This window comes from Aotus nancymaae, unplaced genomic scaffold (genome assembly GCF_030222135.1).
Source record: "Aotus nancymaae isolate 86718 unplaced genomic scaffold, 86718_ANA_hifiasm-v0.15.2.pri h1tg000007l, whole genome shotgun sequence".
Lineage (NCBI taxonomy): Eukaryota > Metazoa > Chordata > Mammalia > Primates > Aotidae > Aotus > Aotus nancymaae.
The window spans coordinates 47,873,192-47,898,228 of NW_026988418.1; the positions used below are offsets into that span (position 1 = coordinate 47,873,192).

A 25,037-nucleotide genomic window follows, 5' to 3' on the forward strand; every position below is an offset into this window, starting at 1 on the left:
ATGAATCTTCCAGTGTCTGGTAGTAGACAAGCCTGGAAAAAAGTTGTCAGAATGTTTAAATAATACCTCTTTTTTTAGTTTTCTTTCCCTTCATAATTTGCATAGTAAAATTTATTTGAAATTTGTGAACATAAATTCTTCAGAAATTTGAAAGAATCTCCCTGATCTTTCTACACATCATGTAAAAAATCTTCATTTAGGATCCTTAAAGTCTTAAATGTTATAAATGATCAGCCTCTTCTCAATTTAATTTTATTTAAATTGTTTGTAAAAATTAATTTAGACTAATTACAGCAATTGCATTATTTTATTGAATTCTGCCAGTTTATAAATTAGGCAGTTATAATAATAATTATTAATATTCTTTTTTGAGACAGAGTCTCACTCTGTTGCCCACGCTGGAGTCCAATGGCACAGTCTTGGCTCACTGCAACCTCTGCCTCCCAGGTTCAAGCGATTCTTCTGGCTCAGCCTCCAGAGTAGCTGGGACTACAGGCGCGCGCCAGCACACCCGGCAATTTTTTTCTATTTTTAGTAGAGACGGGTTTTCACCGTGTTGGTCAGGATGCTCTCTATCTCCTGACCTCGTGATCCACCAGCCTCAGCCTTCCAAAATGCTGGGATTACAGGCGTGAGCAACCACGCCCAGCCCCTAAACTCTCATATGTTATAAATGATCAGCCTCTTCTCAATTAAAGATTTTATTTAAATTGGGTGTAAAAAGTAATTTAAACCAATTACAGCAGTCAATTACATTACTTTATTAAATTCTGCCAGTTTACAATTTAGGCAGTTATAATTATTTTTTAAAGGAAATAAGGAGAACAGTGTTCAGAGAGTTGAGCATCACCGTGTGAATCCCATAGGACTCCTAATCACATAAAATGAACCTTGGGTTACTCATGGATTCAAGTTTCTTCCCCAGAGACTCATACCTTGAGTCAAATTCTAAACGAAAGTTATTCTGGCAAGAGGGAAATGTAACCCATTAGGGTTCTGGGGCGCGCACGACACCCAGTGGAGAGCAGCTTCCTCTCCAATCCGCACGAGGGCCCAGCTCATTGCAGGGGGTAGGCAGGAAAGCTGCCTGAAAGGATTCTGAGCGGGCAGCCTTAACATCTTCTGTCCTGGTTCTTAGGGTCCACACCCCAAAAAAATTCTCTGGGTTAGATTGCGGTGGACGTGAAGCATGGACTGAGCCTGTCAGACCAGGGGTCAGGCCGGGCCACTGTCATCAATATACCTAAGCCGGAAAACTCTTTCTTTGTAGTGGAAAACTGTTGGCCTCACCAGGGTCGCGTTAAGTGACGTCACAACGTGGCAACCAATCACAAGTCGCTTTGAAAGAGACTGTTAGGGAGCGGACATTGTATTGGTAGAGGTGCTTTGTCAATCTTGCAGAGGAATCGCCTTTTTTTTCCTCAGCGACGGGTGCGTCCTAGCAACAGTCGGCAGTGACGCTGCAGTTGTGCCCTTGAGATTTGCTTTTCTGAAAGAGGAGAGTGAAACTCCCACCTCCAGCTTTCAAAGGAACTTTTCCCGAGGGCACTGCAAAGAGGCTCCTTTTCTTTCGATTCAGCAGTGTCAGGTAAGGGAAGCTCTGAATCGGAAAGGGGGCGTCGAAATCAAGTATTTTTACTCGCTCTTTCAAGGCTATTTGAACACTCGCTGTGTCAGCGACGTGCTGGGCTAGTGGCAGTGAAGACTACAAAAAGTATAAGTCTTTCCTTGCTTTCAGAAAGCTTCCAGCCTAGCGAGGGAGACAAAAGTAGCAACGAGAGAGCAGTTAACGACACTCTAAGAACTTTGAGGGAATGTGCCGTCTTGTTCCCATGTTACATATACCCAGTGGCTATCATATTGTCTAGCACATAGTAGGAGCTCAATATATCCATGAATGAATGAATGCCAAAACAGCATGATTCTGATTTTCCGTCTAGGGGCGGGGATCAAAGAATAAAATATTAATGTGGGCCGAAATAGATTACTTCAGGACCGTTTAGAAAGGGCTGGAGTAGATATAGAGTGAGGAAGATGAACAGGGAACACAAACTATTTGAAAGTAAGGACATTGTCTTATTCCCCTAGTGACTAGTTTACCTAGTATCTAATTGCTGCTCAATACCTTCTCCTTGTGTATGGTGAAAGCTAAATGAATTCACAGCAATCTTTCAGGAAGCTCTGAGTCTGAAGCTCCCTACTTTTGCAAAGGCCTGACATAATTAATTACGCATAATGTGATTGGAAAGTGTCAGGGAGAACAAGATTGTTTCAGCCTGAGTGAGGAAGTCAGGGAGGCTTCAGGCTTTGGAGAGAAAAGTAATATTGGCCTTGAATGATGAGTCAGATTGAAGCAAGCAGAGAGACGCCTGCATGGTGTGGAGCAGGAGCTACAGGATGGGTGGCAAGGAAGGGGATTCTCCAGAGAGGGAGAGGAGAAAGTCCTGGACTGTTTGGGAATGAATGGGAACCGTGTGAGGCTGGAATAAAACTGGAAAAGCTGATGCAGTGAGGCAGACTGTGAGGGTATCGATGACCATACTTATATGAGTTTGGACTCTGTTTTGTTTTGCAAAGTCTGGTGTTACACCACCGGTGCAAGACTGCCTTGCAATGCTTTTAAAAATGCAGAGTCCCAGGCTCACCCCAGACCTGCAGAATCAAAAGAGGTCCAGTAAATTTGCATTTCAAATGAGCTCCTTTTCTACAATCTGGAAGATAATGCTACTGTGAATGATAGGGATCCACAAAAGTCATCATAGAGGGAAGAGACTTGATAAGAGATGCATTTTGGGGGAGTTCTGAGGTTGGCATCTTAAGTAGTTGTTCTGGTTAGAACAGAGACAGAGAGGCCAGTTAAGCGTCCATGATTTAGGGCAGAGGATTGGGGGAGAAGAATCTATGGATTTTTAAAATTACGTATATATTTTCACTAACCACCAGTTGAAATGTATGCATTTGGTAACAAACCACAGTGGTACTCACAGGCCTGTGACTTTGCCAGCAAATTATAGTTCTTTTCATATTACATTATGGAGGTTGTAAATATATTATTTACATTCATCATTGCCTCACAATTAAGGTACTTATTAGAACCACTGCTAGATTTTTTAATTTAATGTGTTAAAGAAGTACACATTATTATATCATAATTTTAAAAACATTTTAATAACTATGTTTCCATGTAATCTATCTTCTTTGTAATCCTGTGTTTATCTGATGCATGGGCTTCATCAGGCTGCCAAAGGTTCATGGCACAAAACAAGATTGGGGCTCCAGTTTTGGAGGACGTGTTAAAGACCTGAACCAGAGGATGCTGTAGGAGAGGAGGGCTTGGAATTCAGGAGATATTTGGAAGAAAGAAGTAATAGGATAGCATCTACTTAAATAAGTGAATATCCAATCTTGGAAAGAAGTGGAAATAGCTATAGAGGGAAAGAAACAAGAGTATAGACTAATAGGAGACATTGTAGAAATGGTTGGCTCTAGGGGTGGATGTTGGATGCCTGCCGAAATAGGGCTGAAGGGCTCAGGAGAATCCTAAAGCTTAATCAGGTCTTAGTGAAGATTTACTGAGAATCAATAGTTCTTGGAGACACATTTACCAGAGGTCCAAGATGTTAGTCTTGGGTTTTATTCTAAATGTTTGTTTTTTTAAAAAAGATAGCCCTGGAGAGGTAGTTCATGCCTATAATTCTGGCATTTTGGGAGGCTGAGGCAGGAGGATTGCTTGAGGACAGGAGTTCTAGACCAGCCTGGGCAACAAAGCGAGACTTCATCTCTTAAAAATAAAAGGCCAGGTGTGGTGACTCACACCTGTAATCCCACTTTGGGAGGCAGAATTGGGCAGATCACCTGAGGTCAGGAGTTCAAGACCAGCCTGGCCAATATGGTGAAACCATATTTCTACTAAAAAAAAAAAAAATTAGCTGGATGTAGTGGTGAGTACCTGTAATCCCAGCTACTTGGGAGGCTGGGGCAGGAGAATTGCTTGAACCCAGGAGGCGAAAGTTGCAGTAAGCGGAGATTGTGCCATTGCACTCCAGCCTGGGTGACAGAGCGAGACTCTGTCTCAATTAAAAAATAAAATAAATAAAAAGGTGGAAGGCAAGCATGATGAGCTTATAAATTCTTTGGGAAGAGAAAAGAGGAAGATGGCCACCTAGATGAGGTCAGCTAATTGAAGAAGACCTGGGAAGATAAGACTTTTGTAAGGAAGGACCCAGTTAAAGAGAAGGTGCCAGTGCTACAAGTCCTTTCATAATCAAGATCTCTTGACTGGGTATAAGCCACACATACACACAGGCAACAAATGGGAGCATGTAAACAGATATGTGCTGTCAAACTAGATAGCAAACAGAGAGAGGGACTCTCTAAAATAAAATGTTTATTTGGGAAGCAGGAGCAGCAGGAGGGGTGGCAAGGAAGGGGATTCTCCAGGGAGGGAGGGGAGAAAGTCCTGGACTGTTTGGGAATGGATGGGAACCTTGTGAGGGTGGAATAAAACTGGAAAAGTTGATGTAGTAAGGCAGACTGTAAGTAGTTGTCTAACCAGAGGCCAACCTCAGAACTCTCCAAAAATGCATCTCTTATCAAGTCTCTTCCCTCTATAATGACTTTTGTGGGTCCCTATCATTCACAGTAGCATTATCTTCCAGATTGTAGAAATGGAGCTCATTTGAAATGCAAATTTACTGGACCTCTTTTGATTCTGCAGGTCTGGGGTGAGCCTGGGACTCTGCATCTTTAAAAGCATTGCAAGGCAGTCTTACACTGGTGGTGTAACACCAGACTTTGCAAAACAAAATAGAGTCCAAACTCATAAGTATGGCCATCGATACCTTCACAGTCTGCCTCACTGCATCAGCTTTTCCAGTTTTATTCCAGCCTCACACGGTTCCCATCCATTCCCAAACAGTCCAGGACTTTCTCCCCTCCCTCTCTGGAGAATCCCCTTCCTTGCCACCCATCTTGCTGCTCCTGCTCCACACCATGCAGGCATTACAATGGGAAGATGTGTGCTATAGTAAACTATATGCATATTCAAGGAGATAAAAGAAGACAAAGGTTTTTGAAGGAAAAATGAGGAGGATTATGTAATTGTCTTCAGATAGTTATCCTTGGCTACAGAATCAGTGACGAGACTGGCACCAGTCTGAGGTTGGACAGGTAGTTCCTAGGCAGATGTCCTTCCAGAAGTATTTTTTTTGTGTAGAGTGGCAATGGCCTTTATGCAAGGTTGTGATTTTGTATAGTCTTTTGTGACAGTTCTCGTTATCAGGCATTTGTGATATACTCTCCCTTCATGGACTTCCCTAGCTCTATTTTTCAGGGTTTTTAACACAAGTGTCTCCATGTTGATTCTGACAACTTTCACAATGCATTACGTGAATAAAGTGAAGAGAGGAGATTAATAGCTGCTTAAATCACTGTATTATGACAATTTAATTGATGTCACTTATGCCTTCATCTATACTAGTTAACCTCCTGAATAATAGAAGCATCATAAAAGGATATAGTTATGGGCAATTTAGAGAGTTAGTTTGGAACCAGATCATAGACAGCTGTGAATGCAGTATTCTTTGTAATCAAGTGGTGCACCATCAAAGGTTTTAATCTGTTATGCAGAGGACTTACCCAGTACCTACTTTTGTCAACCTCTAATGTCTCTTGCTGTTAACATAGAGTCTAGAAAATGTGACCTTGGTACTTCAAAATACTTTTATTTTATATACTTAAAAAGGTATTCTGAAATGGGTAAATTAATTTACAAAGAAAATAAGTAGTTTTAATATCAAAAATATTTTTAATAAAAATGCTTAAACATTTCTAATTGTTACCTTCCACAGTTTCTGTTTTGAAATACAATCAGCTCTAATGCTTTGAAAACCAGTCAAAACACAAGCCACTGGGTTGGTCACAACCTTTATTTTAGGAGTAGATGAAATAGCTCTTCTGCTACTCTTAATAATTACAAATTGATTTCAGCTGGGAACAGAAAAAATGTTATGCACATTTCAAAGTAATCTTAGTAACGTAGGATCAGGTATTGAACAATTTTCATAATCTTTTTTAAGAATTTGTTTATTATACTTTAAGTTCTGGGGTATATGTGGAGATCAAACAGGTTTGTTACATAGGTATACATGTGCCATGATGGTGGTTTGCTGCATCCATCACTCTGTCATCTACATTAGGTAATTTTCCTAATGCTATCCCTCCCCAATCCTATCACCCCCTGCTATTCCTCCTTAGCCCCCCACCCCCCAGGTCCTGGTGTGTGACATTCCCCTCCCTGTGTCCGTGTGCTCTCATTGTTCAATACCCACTTATGAGTGAGAATATGCGGTGTTTGGTTTTCTGTTCTTGTGTCAGTTTGCTGAGAATGATGGTTTCCAGTTTCATGCATGTCCCTGCAAAAGACATGAATTCATCCTTTTTTATGGCTGCATACTATTCTGTCATGTATATGTGCCACATTTTCTTTATCCGGATAGTCTATCATTGATGGGCATTTGGGTTGGTTCCAAGTCTTTGCTATTGTGAACAGTGCCGCAATAAACATACGTGTGCATGTGTCTTTATAATAGAATGATTTATAATCCTTTGGGTATATAACCAGTAATGGGATTGCTGGGTCAAATGGTATTTCTATTTCTAGATCTTTAAGGAATCGCCACACTGTCTTCTACAATGATTTAATTAATTTACACTCCCACCAACAGTGTAAAAGCATCCCTATTTCTCCACGTCCTCTGCAGCATCTGTTGTCTCCTGATTTTTTAATGATCGCCACTCTAACTGGTGTGAGGTGGTATCAAAATGTGGTTTTGATTTGTATTCATAATATTTTAATAAACAATTTAATAGAAAAAAGTTTGGAAAATATAACACATTCATTTTATGAAATATTCAGTTAATTTTATGAAAAAAAAAACTTGAGTAAGCCCTGCTGTAATTTGAAAGTAATATCTTTTATCAGGGATTTGTTTTTAAAAAGAAAGATCTGCATTAAAAAACCTTGAATAAATGCGTTTATTGAAATTATACAGAGTATATTATTCATTTCGTTTAGATACCCCCAATTAAAAGTGATTTATTTTCTAGACATAATGTTGGTAGGATTTTTATAATTTACAATTACTAAAATAAACTGCAAAATTTTGCCTGAAACTGAAACACAATATAAGGTGGCTACTCCCAAAGTAATCATTTTCCTTTCAATTTAGACTATATTCACCTGGTTAGGTTATGAATGTGTCTATCTATAGTGCCTAGAAATGTAGATATTATGTTTTTAATGAAGAAGAATTAAGACCTCTAAAACCCTTTAGAACAACCTGGTCACTAGTACCTAGTCAAAATGACTAATTCACTAGGTCATTTTGCCCTTAGTCACTAGACAGTAATTTAGACAAAAGTCATTTAACATTTGTGAAAGTAGTAAATGAGCTGTTCAGGTAAGGCAGCATGCATTAATGCACGTTCCAATTTTGGTGCCTAATTTATTGCTGAAAATTTGACTTTGTTTTTCCTTGAAAACTGGAAACTCAAATTACCTACAGAGCATTTAATAATAGCATTTGAAAAGAACAGGATACTTGCTTACTTTGAGTATTTGGGGGATGATTATAAACTGATACCTATATTCAAGTTTAATTTTAAAGCAGCACTTCTTAATTCCTGGAACCTGTGGATATGTTACCATACATGGCAAAGAAGTAAAGTTACAGATGTAATAAAGATCAGCAAACCTTAATATAGAGAGATTATCCTGGATTATCTAGGTAGACCCAATGTAGTCACAAGGGTCCTTAAAAGTGAGAGAGAAAGAAGAGAAGGTCAGAGAAAGCTACGTGAGAAGGACTTAACCCTCCATTCTGACTTTGAAGTTGGAGGCTGGGGCCACAAACCGAGAAATGGTGGCCTCTAAAAATTGGAAAAGGCAAGAAAACAAATTTTCTCTTAAAGGCACTGGAAAGAAAGGAATGAAGCCCTGCTGACTCCTTGGTTTAAGCCCTGTAAGATCTGTATCAGACATCTGAACTACAAAGCTGTAAGATAATAGATTTGTATAGTTTTAAGACACAAAATTTGTGATAATTTGGTACAGCATTAAGAGAAAACTCATACAGCATGGACTAGTTTGGATAATATAGCATGGATACTGTATTATTGTCACCAATGAATCTTACTGGCTCTACTTAGCAAAATATATCCAGAATCCAATCACCTTTCCCATCTCACTCTCAGCTCCCTGATCTAAGCACCCTCATCTCTCCCATGGATTATTCAATGTCTCTCTACTGGATTTCCCGCTTCAGCCCTTTCCTTGCTGCAGTCTTTTCTCAACACAGCAGCCATATTGATCCTTAAATTGTGGGACAGATTGAGTAAAGTAACTTCTAAGCTCAAAACCATCCAGTAACTCCCCACCTCATTCAGAGTGAAAGCCAAAGTCCTAATACATGATCTAGCCCCTCTTGTGGTATATTATATAGTTGTTTCCAATTATATCATTCCCAGCTATCACCTCCCTATGGGTAAGAGGATCATACATTCCCACCTGCTGCCAACCAGGCAGAGAATCCCTCCCCCATTATCAGGATTGACTTACTTGCTTGGGCCAAAAGAATGTGAGCAGGAGGCACAATATGTCAGTGCCAAGGAGAAAGTAGGCAGCATTATGCAGTTCCATTAGCTCTCTTGCTTTTTACTCTTCTGTGAAAGTGCCATGTGTGAAATAGAGTATGCTTCTTCAGCCTGGATCCCAGAAAAAGAAGACTTAAAGCAGCTCATCCATACCACAGTGCATAATAGCATGAGAAGAAATAAATGTTTGTTATTGTATGTCACTGAGATGTAGGGGTCATTTGTTACTGCAGCAAAGCTGACTAATATATCCCTATCACCTCTCTGATCAACTTTGCCTGTAGTCTTTCCCTGACTCTGCTCCAGCCATCATGACCTTCTTGCTGTTTTCTTAAATATGCCAGGCATGATCCTGCTCCAGAACCTTTAAATGTACTGTTCCCTCCACCTGAAAACACTGTTTCTCTCCCAGATAGCTGCATTTCTTGCTTTCTTCTTTCTCAGGTCTTTGTTCCAATGTCCGATTCCTTTTCCTACCTTATTTTTCTTTTTAGTAGTTCTCACCTCTTAAAATACTAATTATATTTTCCCCCTTTGTTTGATCATTTTCTGTCTTTCCCTAGAATGTAAGCTTTCATGAGGGGTTTTGCCTATTTTGTTCAGTGCTGTATCCCTAACACCTAGGATAGCATCTGGTGCATCATAGTCACTCAGTATATATATGTGGAATAAATAGTGGTGGTGATGATGGTGTGTGCATAGGGTGAGTCTAAGTGGTCTTAAGAGTTTTTCACCATGTTGGCCAGGCTGGTCTCGAACTTATAACCTCATGATCCACCCACCTCAGCCTCCCAAAGTGTTGGGATTACAGGTGTGAGCATGCCATGGCACTCCAGCCTGGGTGACAGAGCAAGACTCCATCTCAGGAGAAAAAAAAAGTTTATAAGTATTTTACATCAAACTAAAATGCAGCTAGGATAGCATATGGAGAAGGGGTACACTGATAAGTAATCTTCTGAAAAAAGGAAGAGATGCAAGATTTAAAATTATGCTAAGATGGGGAAGTGATATGGAGGACATTTGACAGTCTAAAGAGTTGAGTCAGAGCCATTCATTGCAGAATATCTTAAAAATAGAAATTGTCAGAATCATAAAATATTGCTTATATAATCAAATCCTGCCTTTCTAGGTAAAGACAATGATTTAAAATAGTTTCATTTGTAATGAAACACAGCAGTTATCATTGAAATCCAAGGGATCATCTAGTACAGAGATTAAGAATATGGCTATCAGAGCCAGGCTGCTTGTGCTCATAGCCTGACACCACTGCACATTGCTCTCTGTGTCCCTTCAGGAGAGTCACCTGAACCTCTTGGGGCCTCATTTTCTCATTATAAAAGAGGGATGAAGATAATAGTAATAATAAAATGTGGTTATCTAGTATTCAATAGTATAGCAGGAAAATTATAGTTAACAATAATTTATTGCATATTTCAAAATCACAATTTTCTTCTTCCTAGAAGAATTGTAATGTTCCCAACACAAATATAAATGTTTCAGATGATGGATAATTCAAGTCATTTTATTTATATGTCAATAAATGTGGTTAAGACTAAATTAAAAATACATGTAAAATACTTGGAACTGTGCCTGGCACATAGTAAGCACTTCACAAATGTGAGCTATCATTTTTATTATTTGAAAAAAAAATACATATGAGAAAATCTGAAGGGAAGATGTTTACACACAAACACAGACACACTCACATCCACACTTTGGATAAGATTTTGTAATCGAGCATCTAGATATAAAATAAAACTTGTGATATTTTGACCATAGGCTATGAAATAGTAGTCTGTGTTGATTTGTTAAAAATGATGCAAACCAGACTGAGATGACTGAGTTGATGATGATGACACTTTATTTCATTAAGTCTTCACAATCACCTTGTGGGGTAGATTTTATTATTATCCCCATTAAATAGATGAATAAACTGAACTTAGAGAAGGTAAGTAATTTGCCCAAGGTCACTCAGCTGGAAAAAGTACAGCCTGTTTAAAAACTCTGCTGCCCAGCAGTCACAGTCCTAACCATTTAAACAGAACGGGACAAAGGTGAGCATGGAAGAGATGACAAGGATTTGATGTCATGGTGATGACCTTAGCCAGTGTTCTATCCTGTCAAAATTGTTGAGCATTTAACCCAATGCAAAACAGAAACTAAGAACCTTGAAAAAATGTTTGACGAAATACTAATGAGAATAAACAGCTTAGAGAAGAATATAAATGAACTGATGGAGCTGAAAAACAACACAAGAACTTCGCAAAGCAGACACAAGTTTCAATAGCTGAATCAACCAAGCAGAAGAAAGGATATCAGAGATTGAAGATCAACTCAATGAAATAAAACAAGAAGGCAAGATTAGAGAAAAAGTAAAAAGAAATGAACAAAGCCTCCAAGAAATGTGGGATTATGTGAAAAGACCTAATCTACGTTTGATAGGTGTATCTGAATGTGATGGAGAGAATGAATCAAGCTGGAAAACATTCTCTAGGATATTATCCAGGAGAACTTCCCCAACCTAGCAAGGCAGGCCAATATTCAAGTCCAGGAAATACAGAAAACACCACAAAGATATTCCTCAAGAAAAGCAACCCCAAGGCTCATAATCGCCAGATTGACCAGGGTTGGAATGAAGGAAAAAATGCTAAACACAGCCAGAGAGAAAGGTCAGGTTACCCACAAAGGGAAGCCCATCAGACTCACAGTGGATCTCTCAGCAGAAACCCAACAAGCCAGAAGAGGGTGGAGGTCAATATTCAACATCCTTAAAGAATAGAACATTCAACCTAGAATTTCATATCCAGCCAAACTAAACTTCATAAGCAAAGGAGAAATAAAATCCTTTACGAACAAGCAATGGCTTAGTGATTTCATCACCACCAGGCCTGCTTTACTAGAGCTCCTGAAAGAAGCACTAAACATAGAAAGGAACAACCAGTACCAGCCACTCCAAAACCGTACCAAATGGTAAGGAGCATTGACACAATGAAGAAACTGTGTCAATAATGGGCAAAACATTCAGCTAGCATCAAAATGGCAAAATCAAATTCACACATAACAATAATAACCTTAAGTGTAAATGGGCTAAGTGCCCCAATCAAAAGACACAGACTGGCAAATTGGATAAAAAGTCAAAACCCATGGGTGTGCTGTATCCAGGAAACCCATCTCACATGCAAGGATACACATAGGCTCAAAATAAAGGGATGGAGGAAGATTTACCAAGCAAATGAAGAGCAAAAAATAGTAGGAGTTGCAATCCTAGTCTATGATAAAATAGACTTTAAACCAACAAGGATCGAAAGAGACAAAGAAGGGCATTACGTAATGGTAAAAGGATCAATGCAACAGGAAGAACTAACGATCCTAAATATATATGCACCCAATACAGGAGCACCCAGATACATAAAGCAAGTTCTTAATGACCTACAAAGAGACTTAGACTCCCACGCAATAATTACTCCCACACAATAATAGTGGGAGACTTTAACACTCCACTGTCAATATTAGACAGATCAACGAGACAGAAAATTAATGAGGATATCCATAAAAACCCTAGAAGAAAATCTAGGCAAAACCATTCAGGACATAGGCATAGGCAAGGACTTCATGACAAAAACACCAAAAGCATTGGCAACAAAAGCCAAAATAGACAAATGGGACCTAATCAAACTCCACAGCTTCTGCACAGCAAAAGAAACAGTCATTAGAGTGAATCGGCAACCAACAGAATGGGAAAAAATGTTTTGCAATCTACCCATCTGACAAAGGGCTAATATCCAGAATCTACAAAGAACTAAAACAGATTTACAAGAAAAAAACAAGCCCATTCAAAATGTATAAAAATTACAAGCATTCCTATACACCAATAACAGACTTAAAGAGAGCCAAGTCAAGAACGAACTGCCATTCACAATTGCTACAAAGAGAATAAAATACCTAGGAATACAACTAACGAGGAACGTAAAGGACCTCTTCAAGGAGAACTACAAACCACTGCTCAAGTAAATAAGAGAGGACACAAACAGATGGAGAAACATTCCATGCTCATGTTTAGGAAGAATCAATATTGTGAAAATGGCCATACTGCCCAAAGCAATTTATAGATTCAACGCTATCCCCATCAAGCTACCCATGACCCTCTTCACAGAACTGGAAAAAACCACCTTAAACTTCATATGGAACCAAAACAGAGCCCGCATAGCCAAGTCAATTCTAAGCAAAAACAACAAAGCTGTAGGCATCACGCTACCAGACTTCAAACTATGCTACAAGGCTACAGTAACAAAACAGCTTGGTACTGGTACCAAAACAGAGATATAGACCAATGGAACAGAACAGAGGCCTTGGAGGCAATGCCACATATCTACAACCATCTGATCTTTGACAAACCTGACAAAAACAAGCAATGGGCAAAGGATTCCCTGTTTAATAAATGATGTTGGGAAAACTGGCTAGCCATGTGCAGAAAGCAGAAACTGGAGCCCTTCCTGACACCTTACACTAAAATTAACTCCAGGTGAATTAAAGACTTAAACATAAGACCTAACACCATAAAAACCCTAGATGAAAACCTAGGCAAAACCATTCAGGACATAGGCATAGGCAAGGACTTCATGACTAAAACACCAAAAGCATTGGCAACAAAAGCCAAAATAGACAAATGGGATCTAATTAAACTCCAGAGCTTCTGCACAGCAAAAGAAACAATCATTTAGTGAACCGGCAACCAACAGAATGGGAAAAAATTTTGCAATCTACCCATCTGACAAAGGATTTATATCCAGAATCTACAAAGAACTAAAACAGATTTACAAGAAAAAGACAAACAAACCCATTCAAAAGTGGGCAAAGAATATGAACAGACAGTTTTCAAAAGAAGACATATATGAGGCCAACAAACATGAAAAAATGCTCATCATCACTGGTCATTAGAGAAATGCAAATCAAAACCACATTGAGATACCATCTCACGCCAGTTAGAATGGCAATCATTAAAAAATCTGGAGACAACAGATCCTGGAGAGGATGTGGAGAAATTGGAACACTTTTACACTGTTGATGGGAATGTAAATTAGTTCAACGATTGTGGAAGACAATGCGGTGATTCAGGGACCTATAAATAGAAATTCCATTTGACCCAGCAATCCCGTTACTGGGTATATACCCAAAGGATTATAAATCATTCTGTTATAAAGACACATGCACACATATGTTCATTGCGGCACTGTTTATAATAGCAAAAACCTGGAACCAACCCAAATGCCCATCGATGATAGATTGGACAGAGAAAATGTGGCACATGTACATCATGGAATACTATGCAGCCATAAAAAACGATGAGTTCGTGTTCTTTGTAGGGACATGGATGAACCTGGAAACCATCATTCTCAGCAAACTGAGACAAGAACAGAAAATCCGACACTGCCTGTTCTCACTCATAGGCGAGTGTTGAACAGTGAGAACACATGGACACAGGGAGGGGAGCATCACACACTGGGGTCTGTTAGGGGGGATTAGGGGTGGGACAGTGGAGGGTAGGGAGTTGGGGAGAGGTAACATGGGGAGAAATGCCAGATAGAGGTGATGGGGATGGAGGCCGCAAACCACATTGCCATGTATGTATTTATGCAACAGTCCTGAATGTTCTTCACATGTACCCCAGAACCTAAAGTGCAATAAAATAGAAAATATATATATACATATATGTATATATATACACACACATATATATGTATATATGTGTATATGTATATATATTTATATATAAATTGATGAGCAGTTCTATGGAAAACTTTTGGAGGCATTCTCTCTGATCGCCCAAATAAGGCCTTAGTTGTTACATGTTTACATGCTAAGACAAAAGTATGATCTCAATTATGTTAATTTAAAAATCATATATGCATATGCACATTGTAGGCCTGTAACTCCCAGTGGTGAGCTACCTTTGGGAAGCCCAGCAAAAGGCAGCACAGAGCAACTACCTGGGATGGGAACTTCAATGAGAGGTGGGAAAGGCAAGTCCTCTGTTGTGCTTCCATGGCAGGGCCTGTGGCTGATACTTTGTTCTGGTCACCACAGTGTGCTTCAGCTGAATGGCTCCACCAGAACAGTAAGATCTCATTGGTAAGATTGTTGTTGCCATAAACCTTTGTCACAGAACACCCGTTCTACAAAGAGACAGGTTGATTTAGTCCAGGGTAAAACTTAGAAAATATATTCTTAAGTTTATTAAATGATGTTTAGTATTTGAAATTTCAAGTTATTTGCAAATTGTAATAATTTACTAATAATATCATCTCTTTATGCAGCCCAAGTCAGAACCATGGCTCCAAAACAAAAACAAAAGAAAAAGTCATCACGTGGCAAAAAAAGCCCAAAACCAATATTAGCTGGTAGGATTATTTCTTCATTTAATGGGGGTTTTTTTGTGTGTAGTTAGTATTTGTACATATATTAGCAGCCAAATGATTATGGTTTTACCTATCAAGTGAAATAAAATATTTTGTGTCATAAAGTCAAATGCATGAGGAATACGATATATGGAGATTTATTCTTACTTTTGACTAATTTCATTATATCAATTAAATGCCATATAACGAATGCCGTAGTAAACATATCACTAAGAGATAACTGTGTAAAAGACAATTATTCCAATTTTCTCTATTTAATTATTCACAAGATAGTTCTTATTGTATATTTGCACTTATATTTTGTGTTTTGAGGTTTGGTAAAGATTATAATAAACTGACATATGTTTGATTCAAAAATTTGACTTTCTTTTATTGTATTCTAGCTAGTGAAGACATGGAACCTGTAAATATGGAGAGCATGGGTAAGTGTAAATACAATTTAGAACTTGTGTCCTCAGTTTTATAATATTTTAATATGCAGTAAGCAAGCAGGAATACTACAAACTGAAGTGATCAATCAAAATGTACATGGGCTAAAATGATACCATTCCATTTAGAATATAAAATGAAAATTTTTTTGAAGAAAAAAATTAGAGAATTTCAACCTGAGAAACCAACTTGGATCAAGCAGTCTGTTAAAAATTCATTTTATGATTATTGAAAGACCTTTTATAACCATTAAGTGTTATTAAAGCAGGAGTGGCAGGAAACAAACCTCTCGAACCCTGGACTGAGGAAGGAAATGGCTTTTTATTTGGCTGGGAGCTGCAGGGGCTAAAGCCTTATTTACCAAGCTCCCTGAGAAGTAGCTTCTTTCCCCTTTTATAGGCTTACAACACTAAAGGGGAAACTGAGGCAAAACGATGTCATTGTCCATTGGCTGGACATCTGACCTTACAATCTTTTAGCTTCATTGATATGCTATTTCATATGCAGTGCGAGTGGCAGCAGGCAGGGGAGGGGACTTACAGACAAGACAAAGGCAGTAAATTATTAGTTGGCAGAGGTATTTCCAGGAGGGAGCCTGGGTTGTGCAAACATAGGGGACGTGACCCAGTGCTGGGCTCCAGCTGGTAGTGATAACATCATTTGCAACTCTTTCAAGGCTTATAGATAGCAGAGATGCTGGGAACCAAAAAGGAAGTCATCTTCCCAGGCTTTGGGCCTCTTTATGGCCTGGTCAGTGGCATCAACAAGTTGCCTGACCACGGATTCAAGCTCTTTGGTATTTTATTTCTTTTTCACCCTGCTTCATATCTGGAGGGGAGGGGAGGGAGAAGGTGGAGACCAGGAAGTGGAAGGAGGCAAGGGGGTCTCCCCTCTCATTATAAGCCTGCAACTTATGACTTTTATCAGAATAGTATTTTTCAAACTTTTTTTAAAAGTCAAAAGTATGGTAATATTTATCTGTACTTCATACTAAGATGCCCCTATTTCAAGGAAAAAGGCTGGTTTTTAAACAAATAACTAGAACCTAGACAACTAATCTAATGCTGTTCCTCCATGTAAAGGCTAAATAATCTTATTTTAACAAAACTTCTTTTGGTGGGATGGAGGGGGATCCTCTCAGTTGACTTAGATGACACACTTCACTTTAAGAAACAGAAAGGAGACAATGAGGGGGGCAAGGAAGAAGACCTAAAAGCCCCACAGGCCACTGTAAAGATTTTATCTCTTAACCAAATAGGATGGGGAAATACAGGCAGTGTTCAAGAAAAGAGTGACTCCATCTGACATGTTTTTAAAGGGTCAGGTTGTCCTGGCTACTGTGTAGCAAATTGCAGGAGCAAGGACTGAAGCAGGGAGAATAGTTAGGAAGTTACTACAACAATCCAGGGGAAAGATGGTGATGGCTTGGACCAGGGTGGTGGTGGGTGGGGTGGGGGAAGAGGTGTGGAGTGTGAAGGTGGGAAGAAAGTGGGAGAATGTCAGCTATTGTAAGTGGCTCTGTTATCAGCACCCAGCACAGTGCCTGTGGCAAGATACGGCTGCCCAATAAATATTAAGTTAGTGAAACTTGGGAGTCATCTTTGATTTCTTTCTCTGTCTCCCTCCATACCTCCCTACCCCTCCCAAACCACCCCAACTTGTGGGAATTCCACCTCTTTTAAAATCTATCTCAAACCCATCTGCTTCGCATTATCTTCCCACCTGCAACCTTAGTCCAAATCTCCACACTCCTCACTTCAGTTAGTTCCTAAGGCTCCTAGTTGATATCACTGCTTCCACTCAGCCTCCTTCAATCCATTTGGCTCATTCTTCAATCCATTAAGCAGCCTGACAATGCTTAAACTCCTCTTTCTTGCTTAAACTCCCCTATGGTCTTTCTTTGCCATTGGGCACACCTTAAAGTGGTCCTGGCTCCTGTGCTCAAGTGGTCCTGGCTCCTGTGCTCAAGTGGTCCTGACCTTGTTTCCTCCTCCTCTTCACCAACCTACAGCCCACCAGCCTTGCTTAGCACAGAATGTTCCAAATTTATTCCAGCCTCAGGGCTGTTGCTTTTGCTGCTCCTGATAGACCGTCCCTTTATGCAACTTTCTTATCACTGAGATCTAAACTAGATCTCACTTCCTCAAGAGACCTTCCTTGACCTCTCTGTCACCTATTACCCTGTTTAATTGCTTTCATAGCACTTAAAATTCTGAAGTTAAAGTACAATCAGTTCTCATTCATGGAAGTTCTGTACAGTCCCTTCGAATACTGAATTAGCCAATAGAACTGTTGCTCCTGGGGAAACACAGGGTTAGGTTCCTGTGAGCCTCTGGTCATATTTTCATTAATCAATATATAACCTTGTTTTATGTATTTCTGTTTAAAGACTCCTTATTTAATGTATATTGTTGATTCCCTAACACTGAACTCATGGCCAACTTATGGCAGACAGCACTATAACTCATTAATGAATAAATGAATGAGTGAAGGAGTTGTGTTTCCTCTTGTTCCTGTCTGAGTAAACCACCAAAGCTACCCTTCTTAGTTCCATCTCTCATCCTGTTTTCTCCCAAATAGCACTTACACAATTTGTATTTATTTATTTTTTCTTCTTTTTCTGTAGAGATGGGGTCTTGTTATGTTGCCCAGCTGTTCTTGAGCTCCTGGGCTCAAGGGGTCCTCATGTCTTGGCCTTCCAAAGTGCTGGAATTACAGATGTGAGCTACCATGCCCAGCCCACAGTTTCCATCTATGAGTGTACTTCATTATTTATTATCTGCCTTTCTGTCCAGATTGGATACCCTAGCACTAGCACCAGGCTTTTCACATAATGGGTGCTCAGTAAATATTTCTTGACTGAATGAATTGACTGGTAAGAAAATTTGTGAACTTGATAAAGGGGCATGGTTTGAGATGTATTTGTTGACAGTAAATGAACTGAAAAATAGGAATATGTTTGTTTAAGGGAAAGAAAAAACCAACCTCAGAACATTATAGTGAGACAAGTGTAGTTTTGAGTTAGCATCCCCTTCTACTCGAGCCTCTCTCTACCCCCCTTAGGTAGCATTAGGACCCCTCTGACTTCCTTGCAGTGGGGCTCTCACCTTGCCAACTGTTACTTGGGGCTAGTGGCTGTCATATTCTAAGAACTGAGATCCCTTTTCCTACCAAGGAACCAAGGTATCCGTAGGCTAATTTAAAAGCTGTCGGTCCTAGTTGGGCGTGGTGGCTCACACCTGTAATCCCAGCACTTTGGGAGGCTGAGGTGGGCAGATCACAGGGTCAGGAGTTCAACACCAGCCTGGCCAACACAGTGCAACCCCATCTCTACTAAAGACACAAAAAATTAGCTGCGCATGGTGGTGGGCACCTGTAATCCCAGCTACTTGGGATGCTGAGGCAGGAGAATTGCTTGAACCTAGGAGGCGGAGGCTGCAGTGATTCGAGATCATGCCACTGTACTCCAGCCTGGGTGACAGAGCAAGATTCTGTCTCAAAAAAAAAAAACACTGTCAGTCCTAAGGGCCTAACGGGGCAATGCCTAGAAGTTTCTGAAGAAGAAATATATTTTTTACACATAGCTAATATTTCTGGAGCAATGACTCTGTGCCAGGCCCACTCTTCTCATCACCCTAGCTCTATAAAGTAGACATTACTGTGGCCATTACAGACATGAAGGTGCTGTGACTCCCAAGTGTTAAATAATTTACCCAAATTAAAATATGAGTTAATGGTATATGAGTTGCCTATTGCTGCTGTAACAAATTGCCACAAACTTAGTGGCTTAAACAATACAGATTTATTATTTAACAGTTCTAGAAATCAGGAGTCTGAAATTACTTTCACTGGGCTAATGTCAAGGTGTCAACACGGCTGATTGTCTCTGGAGGCCCTGAGGGTGAATCTGTTTCCTTGCTTTTTTCAGCCTTTAGAGGCCACTGTATTTGACTCCTGGTCCCTTCTTTCCTCTTCAAAGCCAGCAGCATAGCATCTTTGAATGATTCTCTATGACCTCTGTTTCCCTTGTCTCATCTCCTTCCTTGATTTTGATCCTCCTGTTGCCCTCTTATAAGGCCCCTTGGTATTACACTGGGCCAACCTCAAAGGCCCAGCCAACTCCCCACCTCAAAATTCATAACATTTAGTATCTGGGATAAATGTTTTAAAAAATGGAAAAAATAAAAAATAAAAAGGACATAAAAACAGAAACAACAAAAAGTAAAGATCCTTAATTATATCTGCAAGTCTTTTCTTATGTAAGGTAACAATACAGAAGTGTATTAATCTGTTCTCATGCTGCTAATAAAGCTATACCTGGTACTGGGTAATTTATTTAAAAAAAGAAGTTTAATTGACTCACAGTTCCACATGGCTGGTGGTGCCTCACAGTCATGGTGGAAGGTGAATGAGGAGCAAAGTCATGTCTTACATGGCAGCAGGCAAGAGAGCGTGTGCAGGGGAACTTCCCTTTATAAAACCATCAGGTCTCGTGAGACTTATTCAGTATCATGAGAACAGCATGGAAAAGACCCACCCCCATGATTCAATTACCTCCCATTGAGCCCTTTCCACTACACATGGGAATTATTGGAGCTACAATTCAAGTTGATTTGGGTGGGGACACGGCCAAACCATATCAACAGGTTTCAGGAATTAGGACATCAACATATTAAGGGGACATTATTCTGTTTGCCATAAGTGGTTAATAGCACAGGCTTTGAAATTAGACAGACCTGGTTTAAGTCATAAACTTGTGACTTAAAGTCATTCAGTGACTGTGTGGCCACAGATGACTTCACCTCCCTGAGCCTTTGCTTATTCATCTGAAAAGCAAGATGGACTGTCTACCTCATAAGATTGATGTGGAAATTAAATTAGTAGTAAATGCACATTTTCTTACATAAGGCTGTCAAATAGTAGGTTCATGTTAACTCTTTTTACTATTAAAAAAAAGATACTATAAAGATAAATAAATAGATTAATGCATGAGAATAGAGTCCAAAAATAGACCCACGTGTGTATGGTCAATTGATTTTCATCAAAGATGCAAAGGCAATTCAGTGGAGAAGGGATAGTCTTTCCAACAAATTATGCTAGAACAGTTAGATAGCTACAAGTAAGAAAGTGAACTCAATCCATACTTCACACCATATATAAAAATTAAGTCAAAATGAATCATAGACCTAAAGGTAAAACCAAATATTCTAAAATTTCTAGAAGAAAACATAGAAGAAAATCTTTGTGACCTTGGACTTGGCAAAGATTTCCCAGATATGACACCCATAGCTAAAATCTCAAAGAAATCTTAAAGATTTCATAAGATTTTCTTTTTTAAAATCGTAAAGATTTTTTTCTTTTATGGAATACTTGCCAGCAATGGAATGAACCATTGCTACATTCAACAATGTGAATGAATCTCAAAATAATTATGCTAAGTAAAAGAAGATATACAAAAAGAGTACATTTATAAATATTCCAGAAAAAGCAAACTAATCTATAGTGACAAGAAAACTGATTAGTGGTTACTTGGGGTTACTTGGGGATGAAGGAGGTATATTGGGAAGCAGGGGCACGAGGAAACATTTGGCCTTATGGTCTGTTCTTTATCTTGATTATGGTAATGGCTTCATGGGGTATGTGCATATATTTATCAAATTGTACATATTGTATGCAGTTTATCATTTGTCAGTTATAACTGAGCAAAGCTGTTTTTAAAAAACTAGATAGCAACCAAAATGTTAAAAAAAAAAAAAAAGAATATACAGATGAAATGTATGGGGTTTACTTAAATAATGCTCATTATACAGGACAATATATGTGTAACCTATGATTTATATTGCATAGCCTTCTATCTTGTACACACAGTAAGATTCTGAGGCATGAATTGTGTAGAGCTTGAATCTGCCTTTGGCTCCTGCTAGGTGAATAACTGCCATTCATGGGATCCTAGGGAACGTCATCTCTGTTCCCTCCCTGGCTGTGTGTGGAGAAGCAGGACCCTCTCCAGGGCTCTGCTGTGTCCACTCATTAGAGAGAAAGTGTAGCACAGTAGAGTTCAGGGACGTTGGTTTTGATCCTAGTACCACCACTTTCAACTCCCAGAGGCTGACCTCAGACATGTTACTTAAACCCTGTGGCCCTCAGTTTTCTCAGCTAAAAAATGGAGACAATTATAGTACCCACCTCTGAGTGTTGTTGTGAAGACTAAATGAATTAATAATACACATAAAGTGCTTCAAACTGCTCCTGGCAGCACTAAGTGTACCATAGAAGTTACCATAATTAACATGGCTGTTGGGCCCTGGCAGACATTGTCCTTGTGATTGGCACTTCTGACCTCAGTCAGCTTCAGAAGGCCCTGAAGACCTCCTCCTCTGCTCCAACACTTGTCTCACACTCCTTGGAGCAACCCATTTCCCACTCTGCTCAAGGATTCAGTGAGCCTGTCTCATTGCTGATCACAACAGCCTCATTGCCGTAGCCTGTAGTGCTGTCCTCAGTGTGTGCCTCAAAACCTACCCAATAGCAGTTGTTTTATGGTATTTGGCCGGTGACCCTTTGGGGTGACCAGAAGCATCAGGCCTTGCCCTGGTTAGTTTGGTCCTCATGGTGATGGGACATGATGGTACTGGACTATAGAAGTTTTTGTGTGATCTGTTGGCTGCCAGTTTTCTGCAGTTATCACTGATTGCCAACCCTAGCCAGAAACAGTCCACTAGTTTTACTGATTTCTAGGTAAAGGAATGTTAGTTCCTATATTAGAGTTACCTTGAAAAATCCAATTAGTGTGAAAGGATCGTATTTTGTGAAAAATATCAAGCCAGTAGAATTTGAAGTGTGTGTTTAGTAGGGGCAGATAGCATAGAAAACGATCTTTGGTGCTGTGTTTCCAGCGTATGGATGGCAGAAAGCTTTTTGGTCTTCCTGACAGCTGCCTTCTTTTCGGCATTAGCGCATTGTGAGTCTCACAGTACCACCTAGTGGTTTTCTCAGGCACAACTACAGAACTTTTACACATTTGACCTTATAAATGCAGTCTGTTTGCAGGGGAATACTTTTTTGAATCAAATCAACAGTTACTTACTGAGCATCTCATAGGTGCAGGTGTTACAGTTAGTCTTTTGAGGGAGATAAAAAAATGTATAATATGTCCTTTATTCATGAACAACTTGAATTCCCAATGTTATGCCAACTGACTGAAGTTTGAAATATACTTCCACATATAATCAGTGTTATGCGTACAGTTATTTAAAACCTCCAAATTACCTGAATTACTGTACCATAGAGCCCCTGGGGTGGGGGAAAATATTTCTATGGGAAAATAAGCTCAAAATTCCAACATGAGAGGCCACATACACTTCTCCCCTTGCTGGCGCATCTGTTGAGCAGTTGGAGGGAGGATAGCCTGACATCCAGGGGTGTGGGTGCTTGAGGAAATGGGAGTGAGTCTGTGAGTTGGGGAGAGAATCCTGGGGGCAGATGCAGAGCTGAGACTGTTGTAGCTGATTATAGTAATAAGAAGGATAAGAAAACAGGAAGAAGGCTTGAGAGAGGGGAGGGCAGCAGGCAGAATGCTCCTTTGTCCTCTAGCATCCACCCTCCCAGGGCATGCTGCTGCTGAGGACTTGCCCTCGGGTGCGAGAAAGGGATGTGAAGATCAAGGATGGAAGCCTCTTGAATCTCTCTTCTCTCCTCTTTTGGGCGCAATACTGGGACTGGCAGCCAGATGGGAGGAAAGGGATTGCCTCCCCACTTTCCTATGTCCAAGGGTTTATTAATACAACCAACTGAGAAGTCAGTAATTGAAAAATGTGAAGAATTGAGTAACTGTTAAGTTTGTGAAAAAGAGAAGCCCTAAAGAGCAGAGATCCCTATGAAGGGTCAAGGGAAGCTTTCTTTAAAATGAGACAATTGAGCAAATCTGCATGCTGAAAGAAAGCGGCACGGAAGTAAGAAAAGTTGAAAGGAATAGTTGATGGGGCCTGGCGGCTGAGGAGGACAGTTCCTCTGAGTGTATAAGGGTGGAAAGATGGTGCTTGTTTTAATCAGCCGGTGGGCAGGGCTGCAGGACCTGGTAAAATTCTGTGCTATTCAGACCTTGTTTTATCTGTGAAATAGAAAGCCAGTCACCTGGTAAGAGAGCAGCAGGGGAGAGGGTGAGGTTGGGGTGTTTTAGGAAAGCAATACAGGCTGAAAAGAGCCTAAACAAGTGGTCATAAACTTCCAACCAATAATATCAGTTTTTGAATTGATCCTAAGAAAATAATTTGAAAGGCAATAAAAATTTATAAACTAGATATTTGTTTGTAGGATGATCTACAATAACTGGAAACAAGTGAGAAAAAAATTAAAATGCTTACCAACAAGAGAATAGTTTAAAAGTATGCTATAGAATTCAATTAATATAAAATGATGTTTTAGACCCATTACTTAAATGTCAGATACTTGTGACATAATGGTAAGTGTTAAATAACTTGCATAAAATACTTATGATATAACAGTAAGTATTAAAATCAGTATTTAGAAGTTTATATAAGGTATATATGGAGTGACTAGAAGAAAATAAAGCAAAATATTAATAGAGATTTTTCTTCTTCTTAAGAGGTAGTATTATGGACCATTGTTATTTTCTTCTGTTTTAAAAACTTTTTTGGCATTAAAAAAACAATGGATATATTTACTTCAAATATAGGAATAATAACTTTAAAGTCTTAAAATTTTAACCAAGATAATTATTAAAAGCAAGCAATTGCATGTTTCCTAATGCTAATATTTTAAGTGGTCATATTTAATGTCCAAATTTCACTTTGTCTTTTCCAGGTCATCCAGAAATTTATCCTTTAGTGTTAACTACCAAGACCCAGGAAATATTTAACTGCCGAATAGATGAAGATGTCACAGATGAACAACCTTATAAGCTTATCAATAAAGTAGATATTTTTGAGGACCTGCGCAACAGAGCTGCAGTATCTGATTTCCACCCAGTCAAAAAAATTGTCCAGGTAAGCACGATATCCCTCTATATTTTCAGTCCTACCTCAGGAAGTTCCTGGTATATAACAACAAAGTTGGACAGGTTGTTGGTTCAAATCTGGCCCCATTGCTTTGGGCCAGTGCTAGCTTGCCCATCTCTTTTGGGAATCCTGTTTGACAATCATCTGTGAAAAGCAGAGTTCCATCAATGACTTGTTATCTAAACCCAGAAAAGTTCATCCTTGCCCAGTTTTTGTTTTGTTTTTTTGAGACAGGGTTTCACTTTTGTTGCCCAGGCTGGAGTACAGTGACATGATCATGGCTCACTGCATCCTCCACCTCCCAGGTTCAAGCAATCCTCCCATCTCAGCCTCCTGAGTAACTGGGACCACAGGTGCAGGCCACCATGCCCAACTAATTTTTGTTTTTGTAGAGACAGGGTTTTACCATGTTGCCCAGGCTGAGCTCAAACAATCCACTAGCCTTGGTCTTCCAAAGTGCTGGGATTGCAGGCATGAGCCACCATGCTCCGCCCTTGCCCAGTTTTAACTAGAATATGAATCT

General features: G+C 39.5%; 1 protein-coding gene across 6 annotated transcripts in view; it reads left to right on the forward strand.

Moving 5' to 3' along the window:
* Positions 1-1,428: 1,428 nt before the first annotated feature.
* The window catches only part of DNAI3 (dynein axonemal intermediate chain 3), a 144,341-nt gene continuing 120,732 nt past the window's right edge, over positions 1,429-25,037 (forward strand). For all 6 annotated transcript variants that reach the window (XR_010341220.1, XM_064372583.1, XM_064372584.1 and 3 more), the window contains exons 1-4: positions 1,429-1,588; positions 14,967-15,050; positions 15,452-15,490; positions 24,321-24,502. Coding sequence is in view for 5 of the 6 variants with exons in the window: in XM_064372583.1 (XP_064228653.1) it covers positions 14,981-15,050; positions 15,452-15,490; positions 24,321-24,502 (291 nt within the window). In the remaining variant the exon portion in view is untranslated. The remainder of the gene's footprint in view (positions 1,589-14,966; positions 15,051-15,451; positions 15,491-24,320; positions 24,503-25,037) is intronic.